Source organism: Harmonia axyridis, chromosome 7 (genome assembly GCF_914767665.1).
Source record: "Harmonia axyridis chromosome 7, icHarAxyr1.1, whole genome shotgun sequence".
In the NCBI taxonomy this organism is placed as follows: domain Eukaryota; kingdom Metazoa; phylum Arthropoda; class Insecta; order Coleoptera; family Coccinellidae; genus Harmonia; species Harmonia axyridis.
The window spans coordinates 35,112,217-35,134,756 of NC_059507.1; the positions used below are offsets into that span (position 1 = coordinate 35,112,217).

General features: G+C 36.3%; 1 protein-coding gene across 3 annotated transcripts in view; it reads left to right on the forward strand.

Moving 5' to 3' along the window:
• LOC123684141 (lutropin-choriogonadotropic hormone receptor) overlaps positions 1-22,540 on the forward strand; it is a 186,003-nt gene that overhangs the window by 126,254 nt on the left and 37,209 nt on the right. For all 3 annotated transcript variants that reach the window (XM_045623286.1, XM_045623287.1, XM_045623289.1), the window contains exon 3: positions 4,944-5,015. In XM_045623286.1, coding sequence (XP_045479242.1) covers positions 4,944-5,015 — 72 coding nt within the window. The remainder of the gene's footprint in view (positions 1-4,943; positions 5,016-22,540) is intronic.

The window sequence follows — 22,540 nt, forward strand, 5'->3', positions numbered from 1 at the left end:
TTCAGCTCAAAGTTATGATTAGTTTTCCATGAACCCCTAATAGGCCATCCCGGTGAATCACCCTGTATTTAATCATAATAATTTATATTTAATTGAAATATAGGGCGAAGAATGAATTAGCACTCATTAGAGTCGACATTTCAAACCAGTTTCACCTGAAATCTCCTGATTGACATTTAACGCAGAAACAATGAATATCTGCAGAGGGTCCACGGTCTTAGACGAATTGGAAAACAAAGGAAATTCGGATGACTTCATTTTGGTAATTAGGAACGCAGCCTGTAGTATGGAAAGCTATGATTAATTGCCATGAAAAAGCACTTTTCGTCGCTGAGCTAACCCCCAGATAAGTCACAGAAAAAAGTGCCTTTCTAAGGGGATTATTGTTTGTACAAGGGACGTCCACAAAAAATTAGTTGGAGGAAAAAAAAATTGGGCCAATAACTTTGAAGTTATTGAATTCTGAAGAATTATTTGAGTTAATGAAGCAATGGACTAGTTTAGTGATGTTGATAATACTATATTTGACACGATAGAATTAAAATATACAGCAAAACTGATAAATCAGTGAAAAAATTTAGAAAATCCATCAATAAATGACTGAGAAATAGATTCAGCGCGGAACGTCTTTGGTCTCCGACTTGTCTGTGACGTCACACCACTTGCCTGTGATCGCTACACCATAAATTACGTTTAAATACTTGTCCGCGCCAAGGCTCTCGCGCCGTTTGTAGTTGTACAGTGTAGTTTTAACTCGAGTTTTGTTTTTATGTCACCATAATATGGAAGAAGGCTTCGTGAAAGGACAACGTTATTTTTACTCAATAACTTATTTTAAACCAACTTACATCTTAGTATTTTTATTATCAGAAATAGACAGCTAGTACTGATAGATACTTACATCGAAATGATCTTCACACACATATGAAGTAGTTTTAGGTCCAATTAAGTCACGCCTCATTAATTTGCACCACTTCTTCCTTCGATTCATGTCATTTGGTACATGAAAAAACAATTTATTGGGGTTTTTAATTGTCGTGCTTGCACACATAGGCACAATACAATATTTGTAGGATTTTTTTTTATTTCAGCCATCGTGTAACGAACAAAACACGACACGAACGGCACAAGTGATTGTACACCAATGAATTCGTAAGCACTCTGCGAATACCAGTCGCCTCGTGTAAGCGGCGTGCCGTCACACACTAGACTATGAAATTATTCTTCCAAGCGCAACTTCAAAGTCCCACAACTTTTTCATTTCTAGAGATATTTCAATGATTCTTCCACATTTTTGTTTCATTTTACTTAAATTTTTAGAATTAATCCTTAACAAAAAAATGAAAACTGGTCCATTGTTGGAATAATAACTGAAAGAAACCTTCTTCAATGACTCAATTTTTACCAATCGATTCCGGAGTGGTTATTTTCCTCACTACCCTCGTACATTCCTACCAATCCATTTATGCCGTTATTCCGGGACTCCACCAAACTCGAAGGTCCACGCAGGAGGGGATGATGGAACAGCTGCTGCTAACAGTTTCCAGATCATGTCTCTCAGCGTTAATGAAAACTCCCCATTACTAAGACGTGATAGCCTACTCCGATAAGCCTTGGCACTTTTAAATGAGGTTCTGAAATCATTCCGCATCTCAGAAGAATATTACTTTGGAAAATAACCGGTTATTCTCAGCCCTCAAAATTTGCATCTTTTTCTCGGTTGCCTAGCAGTAGATTGAATTTTTGCAGGGTATTGATTACGTTTGTGTGGAAATGAAAAATATTTGAATTTACGCTATACTCTATAAAAAGAATGCTTCAAATATGGAGGAACCATAAACATCTTGTTAAAAACAAAGTAACTCTGCTATGAGTGGCAAGACTAAGTGATATTGAACAAGTCGAAGAACTTGCACAAAAGGCATCAAGTTGCTTCTTTCCAAATGTTTCAATATACGACACTCTCACATCAGCTAACAGCTTTTTGCTTTTGTGTTTTTTTATCACAAAGTTAGCAGTCTCAACACATGACAAAGAAAAATAATTCATAAAAGGATTTATCTGTATAGTATACCCAAAGTCACTTGGAGGAAACTATAGAATGAATTTAAAATCAATTGGAATATGCCAGTATATTTCTGATATACAAGGGTTTTCCAAGTTCCCAGAAATTGATTAGGAACCAAGGAGTATATTGTTACACCAGTTCTTTTGCATAAATTTCAGTCGATTTGGTCACTTTCATTGCTCGAAATAGTGCACGTACCTACTGCAGCTTGGCCATTCGGTCGCTCTCATTGTTGGGAGTTGTGCTCATCTCCAACATCTCATCAATAGAACTGATTACTTTCAAAGTCGATAATGATACGTCGAGTTTTGAAGAAAATTATTTCGCATACTACTGAAGAAAATATTTTTCGTTATCATCAGACAGAATATTTCCATGTTCATCTAAAATAATTTTGTGCGCTTATACTTTTATGCAACTATCATGTATGTCAGCATAGTTGATAATATTCGTTCCTAGTATAATACAGGTCTGAAATATAAGATAATCAAATTAAAACGCAATAGAATAACACAGTATTAATGACGTGACAACGAAAGCTATTCACATCGTGAATTATATGAAAGATTCGACAGCAGAGTTCAATAAAATCGTATAAATATTATTTTCAACTCTAGGGTGATCAAACGAACATCTAGACAAGCATTTTGGTGGAGTAGTTTTTTTTTTTAAATCATCTATACCCTGAAAGAGCTAAGATACGATTGAACTTGAAGCAAATTCTCCTTCAAATAATTCTGGAGGATCAAGTTCATCTTCCTCCCTATGGAATGAGAGTCAAGTTGCCATATTATTTATCGAAATATGAGACAGCTAAAGAGAACATCCACCGTTGGAATTAACTTCATCTTAAATCGACTAGAGACAAACGACAACGTACGGAAAAACAAGACTCGAGGGAGATTAGGGACCCTAGAGGGGAGACTGTAGGTTCTGTCAGCTTCTGCATCTTCCACATCCATCAATAACGGACTCACGACACTTCGGAAATAATTTTTCTCACTAGCATCCCTTTTTTTAGGATTTATAAGCGTGATTTATAGAAATCCATGATGCACGAATTTGAGAGATTAGAAGAGTAGCTGGGACAAGTTTTCAGTAATCCAATTTATAAAATATAGATTTCTTTGAGGAATGCTCGAAGAAGACAAAAAAACTGCATCACCCAACAGGAGCTGTTAAAATTTTAATTTTTTTTGGTTAGTAATGTGTTTGTCCACCGCTATTATTTATACACTCCCCAACACGTCTCGGCATTGATGCAATAAGATGGTCTATTTCTTCTTGAGGGATACTATTCCAATCACTTCAATTCTCAGAGCCGCCAAAGTTCGTGGGAACTGTGGTAAATTTCCAAGCCTTCTACCCATGATGTTCCAAACATGCTCTATGGGCGAAAGATCGGGGGATCTGGGCGGCCATTGTAAAATATTCAAATGGATCGCTTCGAAAAACTAACTCTGGTGACATGAGGTCGGGCATTATCTCGTTGAAATATTGGATTTTCGGACCGGTTAAGATAAGGGGGAACATAAGGCTCTACTATTTCTTGAAAGCGCTGTCATGTTACCTCGAATAAAGACTAAAGGTGGCCTACTTGCATGTGTAATAGCACTCCATACCATAACGCTTACTGTTCGGTGTTCAAGACGCTCAACATCAAACTGAGGTTCACATTTTTCTCCCCGACGTCGTCTAACCCTTTTTCGACCATCATGTGCACCCAAGGGAATCGAGATTCATCAGAAAAGACGACCTGATGCCATTCCACATTCTAATGTTGACGTTCTCTGCACCACTGTAATCGTTGCCGGCGATGCTCAACCGTCAGAGTTAACACAAGATGGTGTCGATAATGCTGCAGTCCAAGAAACCTTATCCGGCGGTAAACCGTTCGGACAGTTATAGGATGGCCTATTTCTCCTAACTACTCATCAGCCAAAGATCGAGTTGTCGCAAATCGGTCTCTAATGGCCAGAAGTTTTAGACGTCGATCTTGAACTTCATTTGTGCCTCTTAGACGTCCGGTGTCTACTCTTCTTCGATTTTCGGCATTAACAAACCACGCTTTACCACATCTCTTAACAGTAGTTGGATTTCTGTTCGTACTGTAAGCGATTTCTCGTAATGACAACCCTGCCTCCCGTAGACCAATAATTGGACCTCTTTCAAATTCTTTAGCTGGCGATAAATTCCGCGTACACGTGCTCTAGGCATTTTAGCAGCAACTCAACATCAACTATGAACCTCCTCGAACAGCTGGTCTGTTGTAAAATTTAAAAAACTTGCAAAAAATGACTCCAATATTTAAGTAACAAAAATTGTTTACATGAAAAAACCTTAACGATTTTTTTCTCCAAATTCATTTACTACTTGTATATTATTTATATTTTACCAAAAAAATTAAAATTTAAACAGTTCCTTTTGGGTGTTGCAGTTTCTTTATCAGTTGACAGTTAGTATATCTCTCAGAAAAAAGTTTCGAGGAAAGCTCTATCAGAATAGACTACATAACTGTTGTGAATATATGATGAAATTGTTATTTATTATGATGTAGTTGCCGCCGTTTATTTTATTCGATGATGCCACTAAGATGAACCTTGCTCTTATTACAGAGCGATCAAAAAGTTGAAATTTCAGCTCAGTACAAAGTGAAAACTGTCATTATGTCTTCCTTTTCTTTTCCGATCCCACCCTCAAAACCCAAATACTCGAAGATGCAAACCCAGCTCCCAGCATTGACGTAGTTGATCCGTTCACGTCCCAACCGAAAATGGAGTAATCCAGGTTACCCTCCTCACGTCCCACTAATAAACTGGGGCATTTATGTGTAGACTGTATTAACTTGAAACTGATGCCAGGCCATTTGTTGCAGGATCTTGTCGGATAACAAATTGGACTTCATCCATCCCAGGACTTTCATCAAGAACACCCTACTGAAGCGCCTGTAAGTATTTTAGGTTACGTACGCCGGTCTGATGCGTTCTACAGGACATTCTTTTCTCATGATGATAAAGCAGTGACGACGCCAGTTCTCAAGAATGAGAGGGCTCAGGCGGCTGGGATTTTTCAATGGAGACCAAGATTTTTGGGAGAGAATTGAAGCATGAAAGGAAAATAATAGTATATTATTCAACGAGTGGTAATGTAGGTCATAACTCACGCTGATGAAGTTTGTAATTCATCAAGTGAGTTATGACCATTACCGCAAGTTGAATGCTATATTTAACCTACGACTATAACAATAAATACTAAAATACAAGAATAGAGAATGAACGTTATTGGCAAACCCCAAAAGTTATCTATGAACGTCAAAATTGAAGTTCATAGTGACATTCCTCCCCTCAATAACAATAATAGAATGTTCCTTTTCGTCCAATCGAATAGAAGCACAGAAGTATAGAAGCACAGAGCCATCTTTTTCGATTTATTATAGTGAGTTATAGCAGTGAGTTATTATAACTCACGCTGTTTGTTAATAGATACTATTAATTGCTCAAAAGCAGTTGAATAAGGAAAATATAATTCAATATGAGTAGATAAAAATTATTATATCAATGAATTTGTGCTCACAATATGGCAGCTCTGAAATTTTTCATTAGAATTAGTACTTTTTCCCTCATTTTCCATTGAATTTCTATTCATTTCTATTTGAATGTCTACATTATACATTTCGACAAATTGAGATCAAGTAACCTTTTCTTCAAGGTCCATCAAGTTTACCAAAATCATGTTGTATTTTCTTTTATTTCATGCGATTTCAGCAAAAATTTAGAGGGGGCCCAGGGTTCTCTGGTGCTGATTTCTGAGTTTCGAACCGTTCTGAGCATAAGCAACTAAGCAAGCTCAATTCCAAGGTTGTTCCAAGATTGTTACACAGAATTGAAAAATTCCAGAATTTTCAGCCGTGATCTGGTCAATTTTTCACATGATGTCTCGCTAACTATTACGAAAAGCATCTTCGAAGGTTTCTTGGAGGTCGATGATTGTAACTCGACGCTGGATTTCTCCTATATGAATGAGAGTTCCGAATCTACTTTCTTAGAAGTGGAGGGGATGAGCCTTATAGCTTCGCCCTCTCCGGCGAAGAGAGTATAATAGTTATTTATAATACAAGTGCAGAAGGCATTGATATTCTTCCACGAGTTCAAAATTCAAAAACGAGCCACGAAGTGGCGAGTTTTGGAATGAACGAGTGGTAGAATGAGCCTTCTGTACGAGTATTATACATTATTTTCTCTAATTCATTGCATTTTCATTGAAATTAATGAAATATTTCCATAAATATAATTTAGTGATTTTTGCATTGAAAAATGTTGGTTGGCAGAACTAATTTCTTTAAGACAATTTGATGAATTGACAGATAAAGCCGTAGCGGAAAGTTCGGAGTGCCAACATAGAATAATAAAATATAACCATGAAAACTGTGCGTTTCTGATATATTCTCGCACGATTTTGTTCTACAAGATGTGGAAGAATGAACGGAATAACCACAGAATTAGAGAAAGATACATCCAGAGAAAACCTTCATTTATATTGAAGAAATCCAGCGTCGAGTTTCAATCACTGACATTCTGAAGACGCTTATCACAGTTGTAAGCGAATCATCAAATGAAAAATAGGCGATTCTCCGATTAATAGAAATACTATTTCTGTGACCTATGTTTGTAACATTTTTCACAAGAAAAAAGGATAAGGACATACCTTCAAGGAGAAGTAAACAAGTGTTTCAAAAAGTATTAGGATGAGCAACACTTGAAGGAAACAACAAACAAACGGAGACAAAAACAGGAACCAGCCACCCATTTGTGTTTTCCGTAGGCAAACAACCAACATCATCATGTCATAACAACCAACATCACCACGTGGGAAGCTAAAGCTACCTGCGTGACATCCGAGTCCGAATCTTCCAAAAGATTTAAAGCATTCTGGTTTGGAAAAGGCAGAAAAACCACATCTCGTGATTATACAGGTTGTTCCCAAATTGTAGGTACAGTGTGTTCCACGTAAGCGGGTCATTGGATTTTGTGGCTTATCCTTTGAGCAATATTGAAAAGTACAAAAAACCAAAAAGTGTAGTACTCGATCAAAGTTTCTTTTTACATTTTTCTAAACTGACAGTGGTCCACCAAAATAAATTTTGGAGGAAAGAAGCGGGAACTGTTCCAAAAAATCACCCTGTATATTTACATTCAAAATTAGCATCAAATGACAAAAACTTGTAATTGTAATATCTATGCCATATTTGAGTTCAATATCTCATCAAGGGAAGGTGCCAGGAGAAAAAACTTGGAAAAAATAAAACTGTAACACTCTTCACCTTGAAAAAAATGATCTGAGAAATCTGTCATTTTGTTCGTACCTCCAATTTAGGAAGACCCTGCATAAAATTGAGAGAAATACAGTAAAACATGTTTTAGATATTCGAGAAAAAATACACAATAAGTAGATTAACATTAGATGGTCTACAGAAAAGGAAACAATGAGAATAAAATTAAATGAAAAAAATGATAGATAATCAGAAATAATTAAAGAAGGAGAAAATAATACGAAAAAGAAGATCAATGTAAAAATAGGGATATCGAAGATTTTCGAAGAAAGTTACGAGGAGGGCTGTGCCACCCCTTGAGGTCGATGAAACAGGGTTGCAACGCCATTTCCGCCGGAAGTGCATAAGTCCCCTTATCAGAGGCAGCGCACGTAAATGGGCCAGAGCTGAAATACGTCGTGGGTCGTGTGTTTACATCAAGCGAGCGGAATATAAATTCGTTGACATATAAACTTGATACCGGTTCAGATTATTACGGATAGCTATTTTGCCACGGGCGTGATTGGCTATGTTGCGCAGCTGGATGGAGAGGGGATATTTCCCTTTCCAGGGTCCGGTACGAATCCAGTTTTGAATTTCGCTCGAAGTACGACAAGTAGAATCGTCTTGATGGAACAAAACACTTAATAATGTTTTGAGCTTTCATGATGTCTTATGCTGCCGTGTGAATTGAAAATGGCGTATCTGCAAAAAAGCACTTTGGAGATATTTGACTTTCCAGACAAAATGAAAGTCTGTAAAGTCAAATATCTCAAAAGTGTTTTTTTGCAGCTGCGCCCTTTTCAATTAACAAGGCATTATGCATTCAAAAACATATCTGGGCGTATTTCTAATGAGATGACCGATTTCCTCTTGCTCATCCCAGGTTATTTGTAAATGGTGTTTTTTTAGGGCTATAGAGCTTTAAATTGCAATAAACAACGATGGATTATTCGATTGACATGAATTTAATTTATCCACAAGATAATCTGGTGGCATTACATTTTAAATATGATTTCTCTAATTCTGTGGTTATTCCGTTCATTCTTCCACATCTTGTAGAACAAAATCGTGCGAGAATATATCAGAAACGCACAGTTTTCATGGTTATATTTTATTATTCTATGTTGGCACTCCGAACTTTCCGCCACGGCTTTATCTGTCAATTCATCAATTTGCCTTAAAGAAATCAGTTCTGCCAACCAACAATTTTCAATGCAAAAATCACTAAAATATATTTATGGAAATATTTCATTAATGCCAATGAAAATGCAATGAATTAGAGAAAATAATGTATAATACTCGTACAGAAGGCTCATTCTACCACTCGTTCATTCCAAAACTCGCCACTTCGTGGCTCGTTTTTGAATTTTGAACTCGTGGAAGAATATCAATGCCTTCTGCACTTGTATTATAAATAACTATTCTGGCATATGACCGCCACGGCTGGCTCGGATGTAGTCCAATCTGGACGTCCAATTTTCGATGACTTTTTCCAACATTTGTGGCCGTATATCGGCAATAACACGGCGAATGTTGTCTTCAAAATGGTCAAGGGTTTGTGGCTTATCCGCATAGACCAATGACTTTACATAGCCCCACATAAAGTAGTCTAGCGGTGTTAAATCACAAGATCTTGGAGGCCAATTCACAGGTCCAAAACGTGTAATTAGGCGGTCACCAAACGTGTCTTTCAATGAATCGATTGTGGCACGAGCTGCGTGACATGTAAACCACAGCTCCTGGACATCAAGGTTGTTCAATTCAGGAAGATCTTGGTTTGCGTGCTTACAAAATCCAACTCGTGCAAGAATTGAAGCCAAACGATCATCAAGTAAGGCGTAGATTCGTCGAATGGGCCCAAAATGAGATTGTCGTTGTTCCCGATTTCCATAAGCGAATTTCGTTTAGCGATGAAGCGCACTTCTGGTTTAATGGCTATGTCAACAAACAAAACTGTCGCATTTGGAGTGAAGCTAATCCTCAAGTGTATGTCGAAACACCGTTACATCCAGAAAAACTGACTGTTTGGTGCGCTTTATAGGCTGGTGGATTCATTGGTCTGTACTTCTTCAAAAACGATGATGGCCAGAACGTTTCAGTCAATGGTGATCGGTATAGAGACATGATTACTAACTTTTTCATTCCTGAATTGAACAACCATAATGTCCAGGAGCTGTGGTTCCAACAAGACGGTGCAACATGTCACACAGCTCGTGCCACAATCGATTTATTGAAAGACACGTTTGGTGACCGCCTAATTTCACGTTTTGGACCTGTGAATTGGCCTCCAAGATCTTGTGATTTAACACCGCTAGACTACTTTCTGTGGGGCTATGTAAAGTCATTGGTCTATGCGGATAAGCCACAAACCCTTGACCATTTGGAAGACAACATTCGCCTTGTTATTGCCGATATACGCCCACAAATGTTGGAAAAAGTCATCGAAAATTGGACGTCAAGATTGGACTACATCCGAGCCAGCCGTGGCGGTCATATGCCAGAAATCATATTTAAAATGTAATGCCACAAGATTATCTTGCGGATAAATAAAATTCATGTCAATCGAATAATCCATCGTTGTTTTATTGCAATTTAAAGTTCTATAGCTCTAAAAAAAACACCCTTTGTATTACAGGTCTAGAATATAGGATTAGGAAATTATAACTGAGTGGAATAAAATAGTAACATCAATGATTTTGCGGCATGAGATCAAACGAACATCTGGACAAGCGATAGCCATAGAGTAGTTTAAGTAAAATTGGAAAAAATATGAAAACTTCATGGGGTAGTAATAGAAAAATTGAAATATCTCTGGTGTGACAAGCATCAAAAAACGATGAATACCTCCGAAAAGCGGGTCGTAAACGTAACCCACATTTCAAAGTTGATCTGGGAACGAGTTCAAACACCTCTTTGTAGGAAACGGAACGCGGAGAAACAAGAATTGAAAAAAAGGCGCCACAATTTCCATCGAAATAAGTTTTGTGCCATCCGAGGCTGCAGCAGTTTAGCATCTTATTAGGTGTCAGAGCGAGTGCGCCACATAAATTCAGGCCAGCATCCCGGCGCGCGTAAAAATGGACCCTATTAGAGTCCGGAAACTTTTTAATTCTCTCCGTGATTTCAATTTATTCCGAACGGATCTAGTCGGTGCATCTGACTTACGGATTCCAACATGGCGGGATTAAGACGGTGGATTCCGGTCCTTTTGGATTCGTTTTTTGCGACTAGTCCGACTCTGTAAAGGAGGCAGCAGGAGATTGGATTTTTGAGCGGTTTTTTCCCAAATTGATCGCTCTATCATTTCGTCACTTGATATGTTAGTTTCGATGTATGGATCTGAATGTATCTGCTTATGTGTATAGTTATTAATAACAAAATAGGGTTTATAAATAATCATTGAAGGATGATTAACCAGGGCCGGCGCGAGCAATTTTGACGCCTGAATGAAATAATTTTCGGCGTCTCTATTTCAAAAGTATCAATAAGAACATGATCTTCCTCATAAACACCTCTCCCCCCTAAAAAAAAAAAAACTCTTGCTCCGATCATATAATATACAGGGTGTCCCGTAAAGACCACGTCAAACCGAGGGAGAATGTAGATCAAAGGATAACCCACCTGCTATGACAAAATTCCCATTATGAAAGTCTTACCGTTTTCGAGATAATTTTTTTTTTTGAAAATAATAAATTTTTGCCCTTTCAATAGTTTTGTCCTTGCGGTTGGTACAATTTTACACCTTTTTGGTTGATTTTTTCTATAAACTATTGATGAAGAATGATTTTAACGTTCACATTGAAAACATCCTCCATCCCTTAAAGGGTGGCCATGAGAAATATTTTTATTGGAAATTTTGGTAGTGGATTATTTTGTTCATGAAGTTTAGCCCATCGTAGTGGAACCAAAATGTACTGAGCTACTGCTGAACATTACACCAATAAATTGTCTATTTGATAGTGGTTTCAAGAAGGTATCACACAAGTCATTTGTTATTCAAAGAAAAAAGATATGATTGTTTTTATCCAAATGGGTACGTTCCTGGCAAAATCAAGTTTGTCAATTTCTTAAATAATAATAATTTCTTACATAACCTGATTTTGTCAGAAATGTACCCATTTGGATAAAAACAGCCATATCTTTTTTCTTTAAATAACTAATGACTTGTGTGATACCTTTTTGAAATCACTATAAAATAGACAATTTATTGGTGTAATGTGCAGCAGAAGTTCGGTACATTTTGGTTCCACTACGATGGGCTAAACTTCATTAACAAAATAATCCACTACCAAAATTTCCAATAAAAATATTTCTCATAGCCCCCCTTAAAATATTCGTAGGATGTTTTTAATGTAAAGGTTAAAATCATTCTTCAGCAATATTTTACTGCAAAAATTAACCAAAAAGGTGTAAAATTGTACCAACCGTAAGGACACAACTATTGAAAGGGGCAAAAATTCATTATTTTCCAAAAAAAAAAAAATTTCATAATGGGAATTTTGTCAAAGCAGGTGGTTTATCCTTTGATCTACATTCTCCCTCGGTTTGACGTGGTCTTTACGGGACACCCTGTATATCATATCATATATAACATATAATATCCAACCAAATATATAATAACAAGGTCAAGACCTATGGAAATAATCTTCTGATGCATCTTCCTTATTACAACTATCTCGATCGAAAAAGTCGTTATTTCCAAATCCATTTTAGAATCAAAAATTATAAAATATATCCTAATTCGAATTTTAGAGTAATTAGTAAGGACCAGTGGCGAACCCAAGGGATAAGGGGGATATATCCCACCCCAGGAAGAATATCCAGTATATGTAACAACACTTTATATCACAATCTTATTATAAGTAAGCAAACTTCTTCGGAAAACTTCTTCAAAAGAAGGAAAATTTGAAAATTTTTTTCTTTATCCCCCTCAATACTTATGTCTGGATACGCCAATGGTAAGGACCATAGAAATAATCCGATTGACGAAAGGACACTGCTCTTGTTATAGGAAGCTCTTTTTTTCTGTGCTCATCAACTGTTAAACCCATAGAAATATTGAGACCCTTAGATGAAAAAAGGTTTTTCACCATTTTCTATTATTCATATTGATACAAACCATACGATGTTATTTATTTTTGAAATCAGGAAAAATTAAGCTTTCAAAAAATGGCACAGAAATCTAGTGTTCCTATTTGAAAAAACATAATTTCGGGTCATTTCTTCTTATTTGGAACCCTAGTGAAGTGACTAGCACACCACTGGATTCTACATAATATAATAGTGCCTGAATGATGTTTTAATTTCAGAGCTCTATCATCAGTATTAGCGGAGATAGACCTACATTTTTTTCGATATCGCCATTTTTCCAATTTTCGATTATAACTCGAAAACAAAAGAAGGTGGCCAAAAATGAATACTAGTCTTGTTGGTTTCTCAGAAAAAATAAACGAGATGGGGTATCAGATTTTGTCTATCTCCTTTGGTTTAAAAGTTGTATACCTGGCTTAACCATCAAAATTTGCCTACCTTGTAAATTTTCCGGAGATAGAACAGTGTTGAATTCCTCTGCATAAATCATCGAAATCTTCTCATATCACTCTTCACCTCTATTTTATATAGCCTCTCTTATAAATATATATATTTTTGTTCATAGTCGAATACTGAAAAGACATCGATTGTTTAGAAACAAATCAAATGTGGATCGACAAAATACAAGCAGAACATAAGCGATTTAGGTGACTCACCATTACATAATCGTCTCATCTTATCAATTATTATCTGAGAGAATTCTTCAGTCCGGAAATATTTGAACCCAGTGATAATTCAGTAAAAAGATTATTTCTATCAATGTAATAATCAGATCACAATTTATACCGATTCTCTCAAGCACATAAACAAAGAAGTGAGAATTTTCGTAAGTAATTGCACAAGTGCATCAAAATTACCGATAATTTTGCATGACAGCGTGTTGTCATAAAAACTGCATGAGTTCATTTTCATTTTTGGAGAAAGAGCCCGACACCGAAGGTGGAGAACAATTATCGAAAATTACAGCGATAATTGCATTGTAGGAAGCGAAACTGAACTGCGATAATTGTTCTGTTCATAGATGCATAGTTTCTATGCATCTTATACAGTTCGAATCTATGGCAATTCCATTCAACATCAGTTTGACAAGTAATGTAACAGTTCATTCGGGAAATATTCCCCCGAATTACACTCGTGCATCAAAATGACCGGATAATTTCGCATTCCAGCGTGTTTTCTTTGAAAAACTGCATTCGGTCATTTTCATTTTTGGAGAAAGAGCCCTCCACCTTCGGTGTCGGGCTCTTTCTCCAAAAATGAAAATGAACTCATGCAGTTTTTATGACAACACGCTGTCATGCAAAATTATCGGTAATTTTGATGCACTTGTGCAATTACTTACGAAAACAATTGTTCGTTGTAAACAGGAAATGTCGCGGAAACAGATTCTGTTGAGAAATATAGGAAGCTATGACTACAAAATTATGATGATATCGAAATGTTTCTTACTTCGATACAGTTAAATGGTTTTCTCAATGAGATCAATATTACTTACATGATCATTCGAAAATCCAAATTCACTTGAATCCAATAACACTTTTGGCACTTATAACGATATATCATCACCCAGAAATCACTTTTCTATTCCTTATGTAAGAGTCGATTTTCTTAAGCATCCATCCATCCACTTCTTCAAGATGAATAAATAAATAAACATTTCAAATGAAATGTGCTTTTGATTATTTCCAAACCAACAACCCAAATACTTCACTTTGTCATTTATTTATATTAACTGATCATGAATTTTCATGCTAAATCTGCTGATAACAATGACTTACAATTTCTTCATGCAAGTTTCAAGACCATAGACCCAGCTAATTTCATTCGGTAGATTTATCACATCATGACAATTTTCCTTTTCAATTATATTTGTTGTAATTCGGTGGATTTCCTCAATTGAATACCGTCATAATTTCGATGTTTTATATTCCTGTGCTTCATAATATTCATTTTCAGGAAATATTTAAGTTATGGAAGATTTCTGTAATATCAATCGAGGCCACGATGCGTCAATTTCGAAGGTATTTTTGTATGTCTATGCTTCAGGTGTTTATTGTGCTGATTTGCTCGATAAAATAATTTCTGTGTTCAATTTCGGTTCATTTTTGAAACTTCCATAGATTTAAAACTAAAATAAACGAGTTTATCGGTCCATTCAAAGTCTTATGAAACCCGTTGTTAGAAATACCGGCCCGCAAGCAACTAAATCAATTGAAAAGATAGAAGAATAGATCTATAGGCTAGAACAACCATGCATAAAATTATTTTATGGCAGGGTTCCTATACACTTATCGTTTTTTCGCATTTCTACATCAAAATATGTTCTAACGGTAAACACGATAATTTTCCAACGATATCTCCTAGTGACTTGAAATTTTCAGGGTGGGCTCAGGGTCCAAATAGAAATATGAACAAATAATGCACAATTACTCTGATATTTCAAAATGAAACTTCATGGAAGAAAAATCTTCTAAGCTTTCTATAAATTTGCTCCAATTTTTTTAAATTGTAGAACTCATTATGCTGATCTAAATTGCATCACCCCTCTAAATTCAACTGTTTAGATTATATAACTTTTCTAAAATTTCAAATGGCCATGTCGAAAAAAATTTTTGATATACATGAACCAAATGTAGTATGCATTATTCCTGCACGCACAGAAGGTATACAGGATGAATCCAAAGATTCTGAAAGATCTTCAGTGATTTCTAAAAAATTGATCGGTGGAATTTCATTTATTTTCAAACATGATCTTATAATTATATAAAAATTCTGCCCTTTCATTGAGACATATCGTTTATCAATGCAATTCTACCAAGGAAAAAGTACAGCTCTGTACAGAGATCCTAGTTCTTTCAGAATTGTTTTTCTCCATCAGTAAACCTCGTTGCGCTTGTTTCGCAACACAAAGGAATAGGTTCCGTTAGAGGTATTAAGCGGAAAATGAGAATCCTTGATAGAGGATGCCAACTAATTAATTAATGCAAGAGAAAAGTTTTCGGTCATTCCGTTTTGGTTCTTTTGCTTTCGACGCTGGCTAACAAAGGAGAAAGGGTTGAACAATTACGTTACTTTTTAGTTTTTTAGTTTGCAGGTTGTAATGCATCCGACTCCAATGACGTCTTTCATTATTATTATTATTATTACCATCAGATCTTTTTCTGTTTAGACTGGGTTATCCATGCCGTGTTCCAGATTCCACATCCCTGTTTCAATGACATATGTCAAACAGAACTGTCATCCGAAGCGTCATATGTTTAGTTGAGTCTTTTAACAATATGGATGACTTATCTAATGCTGAAAGTGTGAACATTGAGAAAACTCACCACAAAAATGATGGTTTTGTAGTTATTAGGTACGTTTCGTGCACAATTGATCAGACAATGAAAACATTCTAAAATGCTGGATCTGTAACTGATGTTTTTGCCGTTATCGAAATGCACGCTAGAAGAAAATTTTGCTGCTATAAATGAAAGTATCCAGAACTAACGTTCCCATGCGAGTGGTTCTTATGCCAGTGAGCCTATTCAGGACATTTGCACACTATGTGTTCGGCTGTTTTGCCTCCTTTCGACAGACCCTGCAGATCTCATCTGATGACTTACCAATGCGGTGCAGAAGGAATGTGCACCGACATTGTCCTATCATCAGCCCCACCATTATACGAAGCTCAATGTGGTAGCTTCAGGATCTCCCTGGTATAGGTTGGTGAAACCACCACACATTTTTTTGCCAAGCAACCCGGAGTGTTTCTCGAGAGGATTTTTCTATTGTTGGACCGCTGTCTTTTCCAAGCCCATAGAAAGCCTCAGGATCAACAGGTCTTAACCTTGATGCCCTTCTTGCAAGTCCATCGGCTTTTTCGTTTCCTTCAATAGCACAATGCCCTGGTACCCATAGTAGAGTTACTTTATATTGGATATTAAGGGGTTTTAAATACAGAGTATTCACCAATACACAGATGATGATTTTAATAGTTTATTCTCGAACACTCTAGTAAGTCTAACTCTATCTCTAAGCAAGCATAGTTCAGAAGGCAGAACAGAAGGAAGTGCTTTCTCAGGTTATGTCCCTGACGTTTGCTCTCCATCATCGAAGGTCTTTCTTGTTCTTTCTCTCGATGGCCACGTAACTCGCTTAAGCGCTAGCAGCGCTACGGTCGTGAGATGAAGTAACAAGAATAGGTAGTGAGTAATGTTGGTTGCCTCTCTCGTAATTTGTTCAGATGAAGTAATACTCTTTATTTCCCAGAGAGAATAAAATGGTATTACGAAACACAAGAGAGTAGAGTAGAGTATATGATTCCAAGAAACTAAGCTAGACCTGGCTGTCCGTAGCGATGTGAATACGCCGCTGCTTCGAGGTTTCTTTGAAGACAACCTTGAGCGCAAGTATAGACAGCTATTGTCTCGGTTTGCAAGATAGAGGGCTTACTTCCCAGGGATCTAGAGAACCTTGTTTTAGGCACATATACCTCAATACCTGTGCGTTTTTCTTATTGTGATCCATCTGTATACCATATCGGGGACTTTTATCCAAGCAATTTACTAAGTTCATTGCACTGAGGCGGTCATCAATGACCGTTTCAAAGAGTACTTCGAAATCGAATATAGTTGACATCATATCCGACGGTTTTAATTTGATTCAATATCCCCATATGGCCAATCCTCATAGGCATATCAAGTATAACCTCATGCACTGTTGTAGGAGTTGTGTGTAGAGCTCCCGTAACACCAATAAAGGCCAGCCTCTGCAGTTTCTGCAGCCGGCTGCGTGTGATGACCTCTTCGGTTTTTGTCCACCATGTTGAAGACGCATAGGTGACAATGGGGCGCACTGTGGTGCCAGCGAGAAGGTACACCAAGCTTCACAACAAGACCCGTTTTGGCTTTATTGCAAGAAAATCCCAGAATTCGTAATTTCTCGTTTTGTTGATGAGAATTAGCCACCAAGATCCTGTGATTATTCGCCTTTAGATTGGATTTTGAGGGGTTATGCTGATAATCCTCGGACTATTCGCGGTTTGAAAACCAACAACCGTCAAGTTATTGATGAGATATTGCCCAAAAAGTGCCAGCTAGTCGATCGAGGAGAGACCAAATCCAAATGTAGGACTCTTAAATGATGTTGTTTTTTACACATAATAGCAAGGTCCAAGCATAATATTGAAATGAAAATTTGATCCAATGAGAATTTTAACTGGATCTTGAAACATCTCTCGAATTTGTTGAATTTTTTGTTAAAGCAGAGTTAATAACGTTGGTTTTCTCTTGGAGTGTTGCGATGAACTGAATAAGAAAATCCATGTAGATTTCACAAGAAAATTGCAACGATTTTGCACGCTTCATTTCATGTTACGCTACTGGAATTTTTGAAGACGCGGTAATTTGTCAATTAATCGTATCATATCGTGTACTATCGGTCGGAACGCAGATGCCCGTTTCTGGAGAGAACCTTCTGAAAGATTTTTAATGATTATTGAGACTTCAGCAAGAATACGTACCTAAGATTTAGATTTCAGTCATTAATAATTTAATTTGAGACTCGGAATCTTATTTATCGGCGAGAATTGTGTCGGGATTCTCGCACCTCCCGTGGGATTGGAACGAAGAAACCTCCCGTGGGATTAGAACAGAGAAAACCTTTCTTGGGATTGATAGATATCAAGAACTACTTCCTTGAGATACAGAATTTGGAATACTACGTATGTTAGACCACTTTAGTTCCTGAATCTGAGAGAACACCTGCGAAATACCTGGCATTATCACATCAACTTCGTTGAATAGGGATTGGAGTACTATAGCTTCCTGATAAGAATTGGTGTTCAGAAGGCTGAAGATAATTTACAGAAGAGGTTCCATCCTAGTAGCAGAGTAACTCATTTAAAATCGTTTTAAGTTAAGTTTCTATTTTATTATTTGTTTGGAGTGAAAAGGATCGATCATTGTATATTTTAATTTTATTAAATTTGTAAAAACCTGGGTAGGAGTTTTGTTGCCAAATAAGCCAAACCACCCCTAGAAATTAGTCCTTAGAGTCTTATGGGCAATTGTAACGTTACAAAATATATACTGAAATATAGCAGTTTGTCCAAAATCTTGCAGAATGGAATGAAATAAAAATGTAAGGAATATAAATCGCTAACTAATATCTATTCCGTATTCTACAAGACGATATGAAGCTTCGGATAAAACGTACAGATCAGTTCTGAACGTCTCGATACAAGAGGGAATAAAACAAGACACTAAGGGTAGAGAATGTAGCCTTCCCCTTACAGCACCCTTAAGATACATCAATTTCGGAATCATGACACTCTTGGCATAATTTTTTCGCACGCCTTCAGCATTATCCGTTGATTTATGAGCGATTCCACTTCATTGGAGTTTCCCATAAATCGGAAAAACTTCCTTTTTTCCTGTTGATGGATAGATGGAGCCACTTTTTGTGAAGCGATCTGTTTTGATGTGATTAGTCGAATCACACCTCATTTTATATTTGTTGGGGTTTAGTGATCAATTGAACTATTAAAGTAACACCATCAAGTGCATATAGGAGGTCTCTTCAATTTGTTACTTTACACAGAGTTTGATGGTAGATTATATTTTGAGCCAATAATGAAAGATATTACTATCTGAATTTTGGCAGGACGTGATCATAATTTTGGGACAAAATTGCAGGTAATATTAATTATCAGATATTCTGGTGCATTCAGAAGAATCGAGTTGAGCATCATAACAATAAATAATTATCTACCTCTCACCTGCTAAATAAAGGAGAAAATATAATATCCTTAGAATGACATGGAGGATGAAAGAGCTCTTCTGTTGCTGAAAGTTATGTAGAACTGCAGCACAGAAAAAACTGGATATTGCTAAAATTTTGGCTAGCTATATTCCTGCATCGAGTAGTCAAATTTTAAACGTTCCCATTATAAATACAATTGACAAAGGTACTACAAACGTAACCAATTCATACCTGGATTATCATTCAATGCAGGGATGTATTATGCATTTTAATGTAACAATCAAAGTTTTCAATAATTGTACTTTCAAAAATATGGACTGAGAGTTCATTCAATCTTCAAATTATTATGAAATGAATAGAATATATCAAAACAAATCTCATTTATTTTCATAAAATCACAAATTAGCACAATTGCAGTAATTCTTCTTTAGTAATAAAAAATATAAGTGCATTAATATTGTTGATGAGAAAAATAATTCTCCCAATCATTTATTCTGAACACTAATGATATTTGTGCTTAAATTGTTAGGTTAGTTATATTACAATATATTTCATCAATGCTTTTCGATAACTTATCCGTAAAGAAAACATTGTAAACAATATTCTTCATCAAAAATATTTCTAGTTATTTCAATCCTTTTGGTTATCCAATGCAGTTATTAAATATATAAATACGTATGTGTGGATTGTATATTTTAGTATCTTCGATTTTTTTCACCCTGGAGAGTTCAACAATTCTGCAAGATAAATGTTAATAGTAGCCATACGAGATGTAATAATTTTGCTTGATTCTACCTTCAATTTTATGAAACAACTTCTTCTATACTATTAGATAAGTTCGAGATAACACAAGATATACTTGATATATTTCTATTGAGGCAAGTTCCAGGAATTTCGATATTACTAGGTGTAGAGTCGATATTGTATTTGTTATTGTTCATGACTTGACTTCTAAGCAGAAATGAAAATAAACGATGAAGTGACTGATAAATCCGTGACGGCTGACGGAGAGTTCGAAGTACCAACATACAATAATAAAATGTAACCATGAAAGCTGTGCAAATCTGATGTATTCTCGTACGATTTTGTTCAGAATTTGATTGTATGAATTACAAAACGTTTGAAAAAAAAAAGCATATTTCATTCCGAGTTGAAGTGACTTTTCATGGCTTGCTTATATTACCTTATATTTATTTATATTAGCTTATGAAAATTCACACTTCTCCTCCTTATGAAATAATATACTATTATTTTTTGAAGTAATGATAACGATTATTTACAGGGAACGGAATTGAAACATCTCAGTCTGAACTGCAGCCAGCATCAATCATCCAGATGAGAACAGACGATTAAATTTGAACGACCAATGTAGCATTGTCGAGATTTTGATGGTCGTAATAATTATTATTTCACATATTTCTGGTTTTATGCTCATATAATGGCAACGTGGTCTTCAGTAAGCGAAGAAAGTTGATATATGAGGGTTATATACGACCTTTGTCTTGAATGCGGATGACATTGTCCTCGGTTTTATGCTGGTGTATTGCCCCTCACCAAATATATGTTTTCGTATACGAGAAACGAGCTTTTATTAGGGTTTATTGGTATCTGGGGGTTTTTATGTCGTTCTCCCGTTTCTCCAACCGATTTCACTCTCATTCTACTCGAGATCATCACTCATCTTGACATGATAACATCGACAAATCAAAGCGTGATATCATAGTTCTTTATTGAAGTAGGTACACTGCGCAAAAAAATTAACGCACATTCTGAATATCTCAATTTTAATGAAAGTTAACTCTACATTGACTTTATAACTTATTTTTTATGTTCTCTCGGGAAGGTTTTGAACGAAACAAGACAAATTAAATGGAAGAAAAATTCAGGATTTCACCGAATCTTATGTGAAAGAAGAGAAATAAACAATTTTCAAAATACTGGAATGCTGATAAGTGATTTAATACTTGGTATTTCCACCCCTTGCGTTAATTACAGCTCGGCAACGAGAGTTCATACTCAAAATGAGTGATCTTAAAAGGTTCTGATCTAATCCTTCCCAGATTACTCTGAGTTGGATTCCTAAGTCATTAAGAGTAGCTGGATGATTTTCTGAACTTCTCAGCCTTCTATTGAGGTTGTCCCAAACCTGCTCAATCGGATTGAGATCTGGATTTCTTGCTAGCCATTCCATTCGAGAGACTTCAACTTCTTCAAGGTACTCCTGAACGATGCGCGCACGATAGGGTGTGGCATTATCGTCCATAAAAATGAAATTTTCACCAATGTATGGGGCAAATGGCACTACATGCTCATAAATATCCAGATGTGGCGTGATCCCCTCATAGTTTACGATTGACGCTAAAAAAACATATGCACTCATCAGGATTCTCGGCGTTCCCTTTACGTTGCCGAATTTGATGGCCACTTGGGGTTCTGGATTATTTTCTTTTCAATTCCCTAATCAGAATGTTGATTCCTCAGAATGGAATGCAAGATATAAGAAAACGATTCCATTTCATCACTTCCAACCGATACTTCTCAAGAAATATAAGAAAATTTATTATTTCAGGTGATCACAATTGGCCACCGAGATCTTGTGATTTAACTAAAACCTGTAGACATTTTTCTTTGAGACCACGTGATAGATAAGCTCTATGCCAACGCTCCACAATCGATTCAAGACCTTGAAGATTATATTTGTGAAGTTGTCAAGGACCTACCTTCTTCTTCACGATGAAATAAACATCGGAATCCATTGATTTCTCTCAAATGTACTCGTTTCATATTTTTATGATTTTTTCATTACAAACCCAACGAATTTTTTAGCTAAGTCATGTAGTCCGGGAGCCAGTAACAGATATACGTGACCAAGTTCCTCTCAAACGGTAATTAGTAGAATGCATCAGGTAATAGTGATAAAAAGCCTCGTGAACGTCAGCTGCGACTCTGCTGGGGGGGAAAACGGCGGCAGCCCCCCAAACACGAAGAAAAAAAAATAAATTCAGTCATGGTGCCTCAAACAAAAAAAAAATATTTTCAATGACAGCTCTGACAGCGACTCTGTTAATGAATCAGAGAGTGCCACACTCGCTAGAAAAGGACTTTCTCCACATGTTGCACAAAAATATTTAGTTACTTCCACTCTCTGATTCAGTATCATAGTCGCTGTCAGAGCTGTCATTGAAAATATAATTTTTTTTTTCATGTTTGGGGCACCAGCTGACGTATAATCCACCATGCTATAGCCAGCTGATTGTATTTTTTCGTCTAGATATTGGGTTAGCTACAATTTGACAAATTTTCAGTTGGGAGGAAATGACTGAATT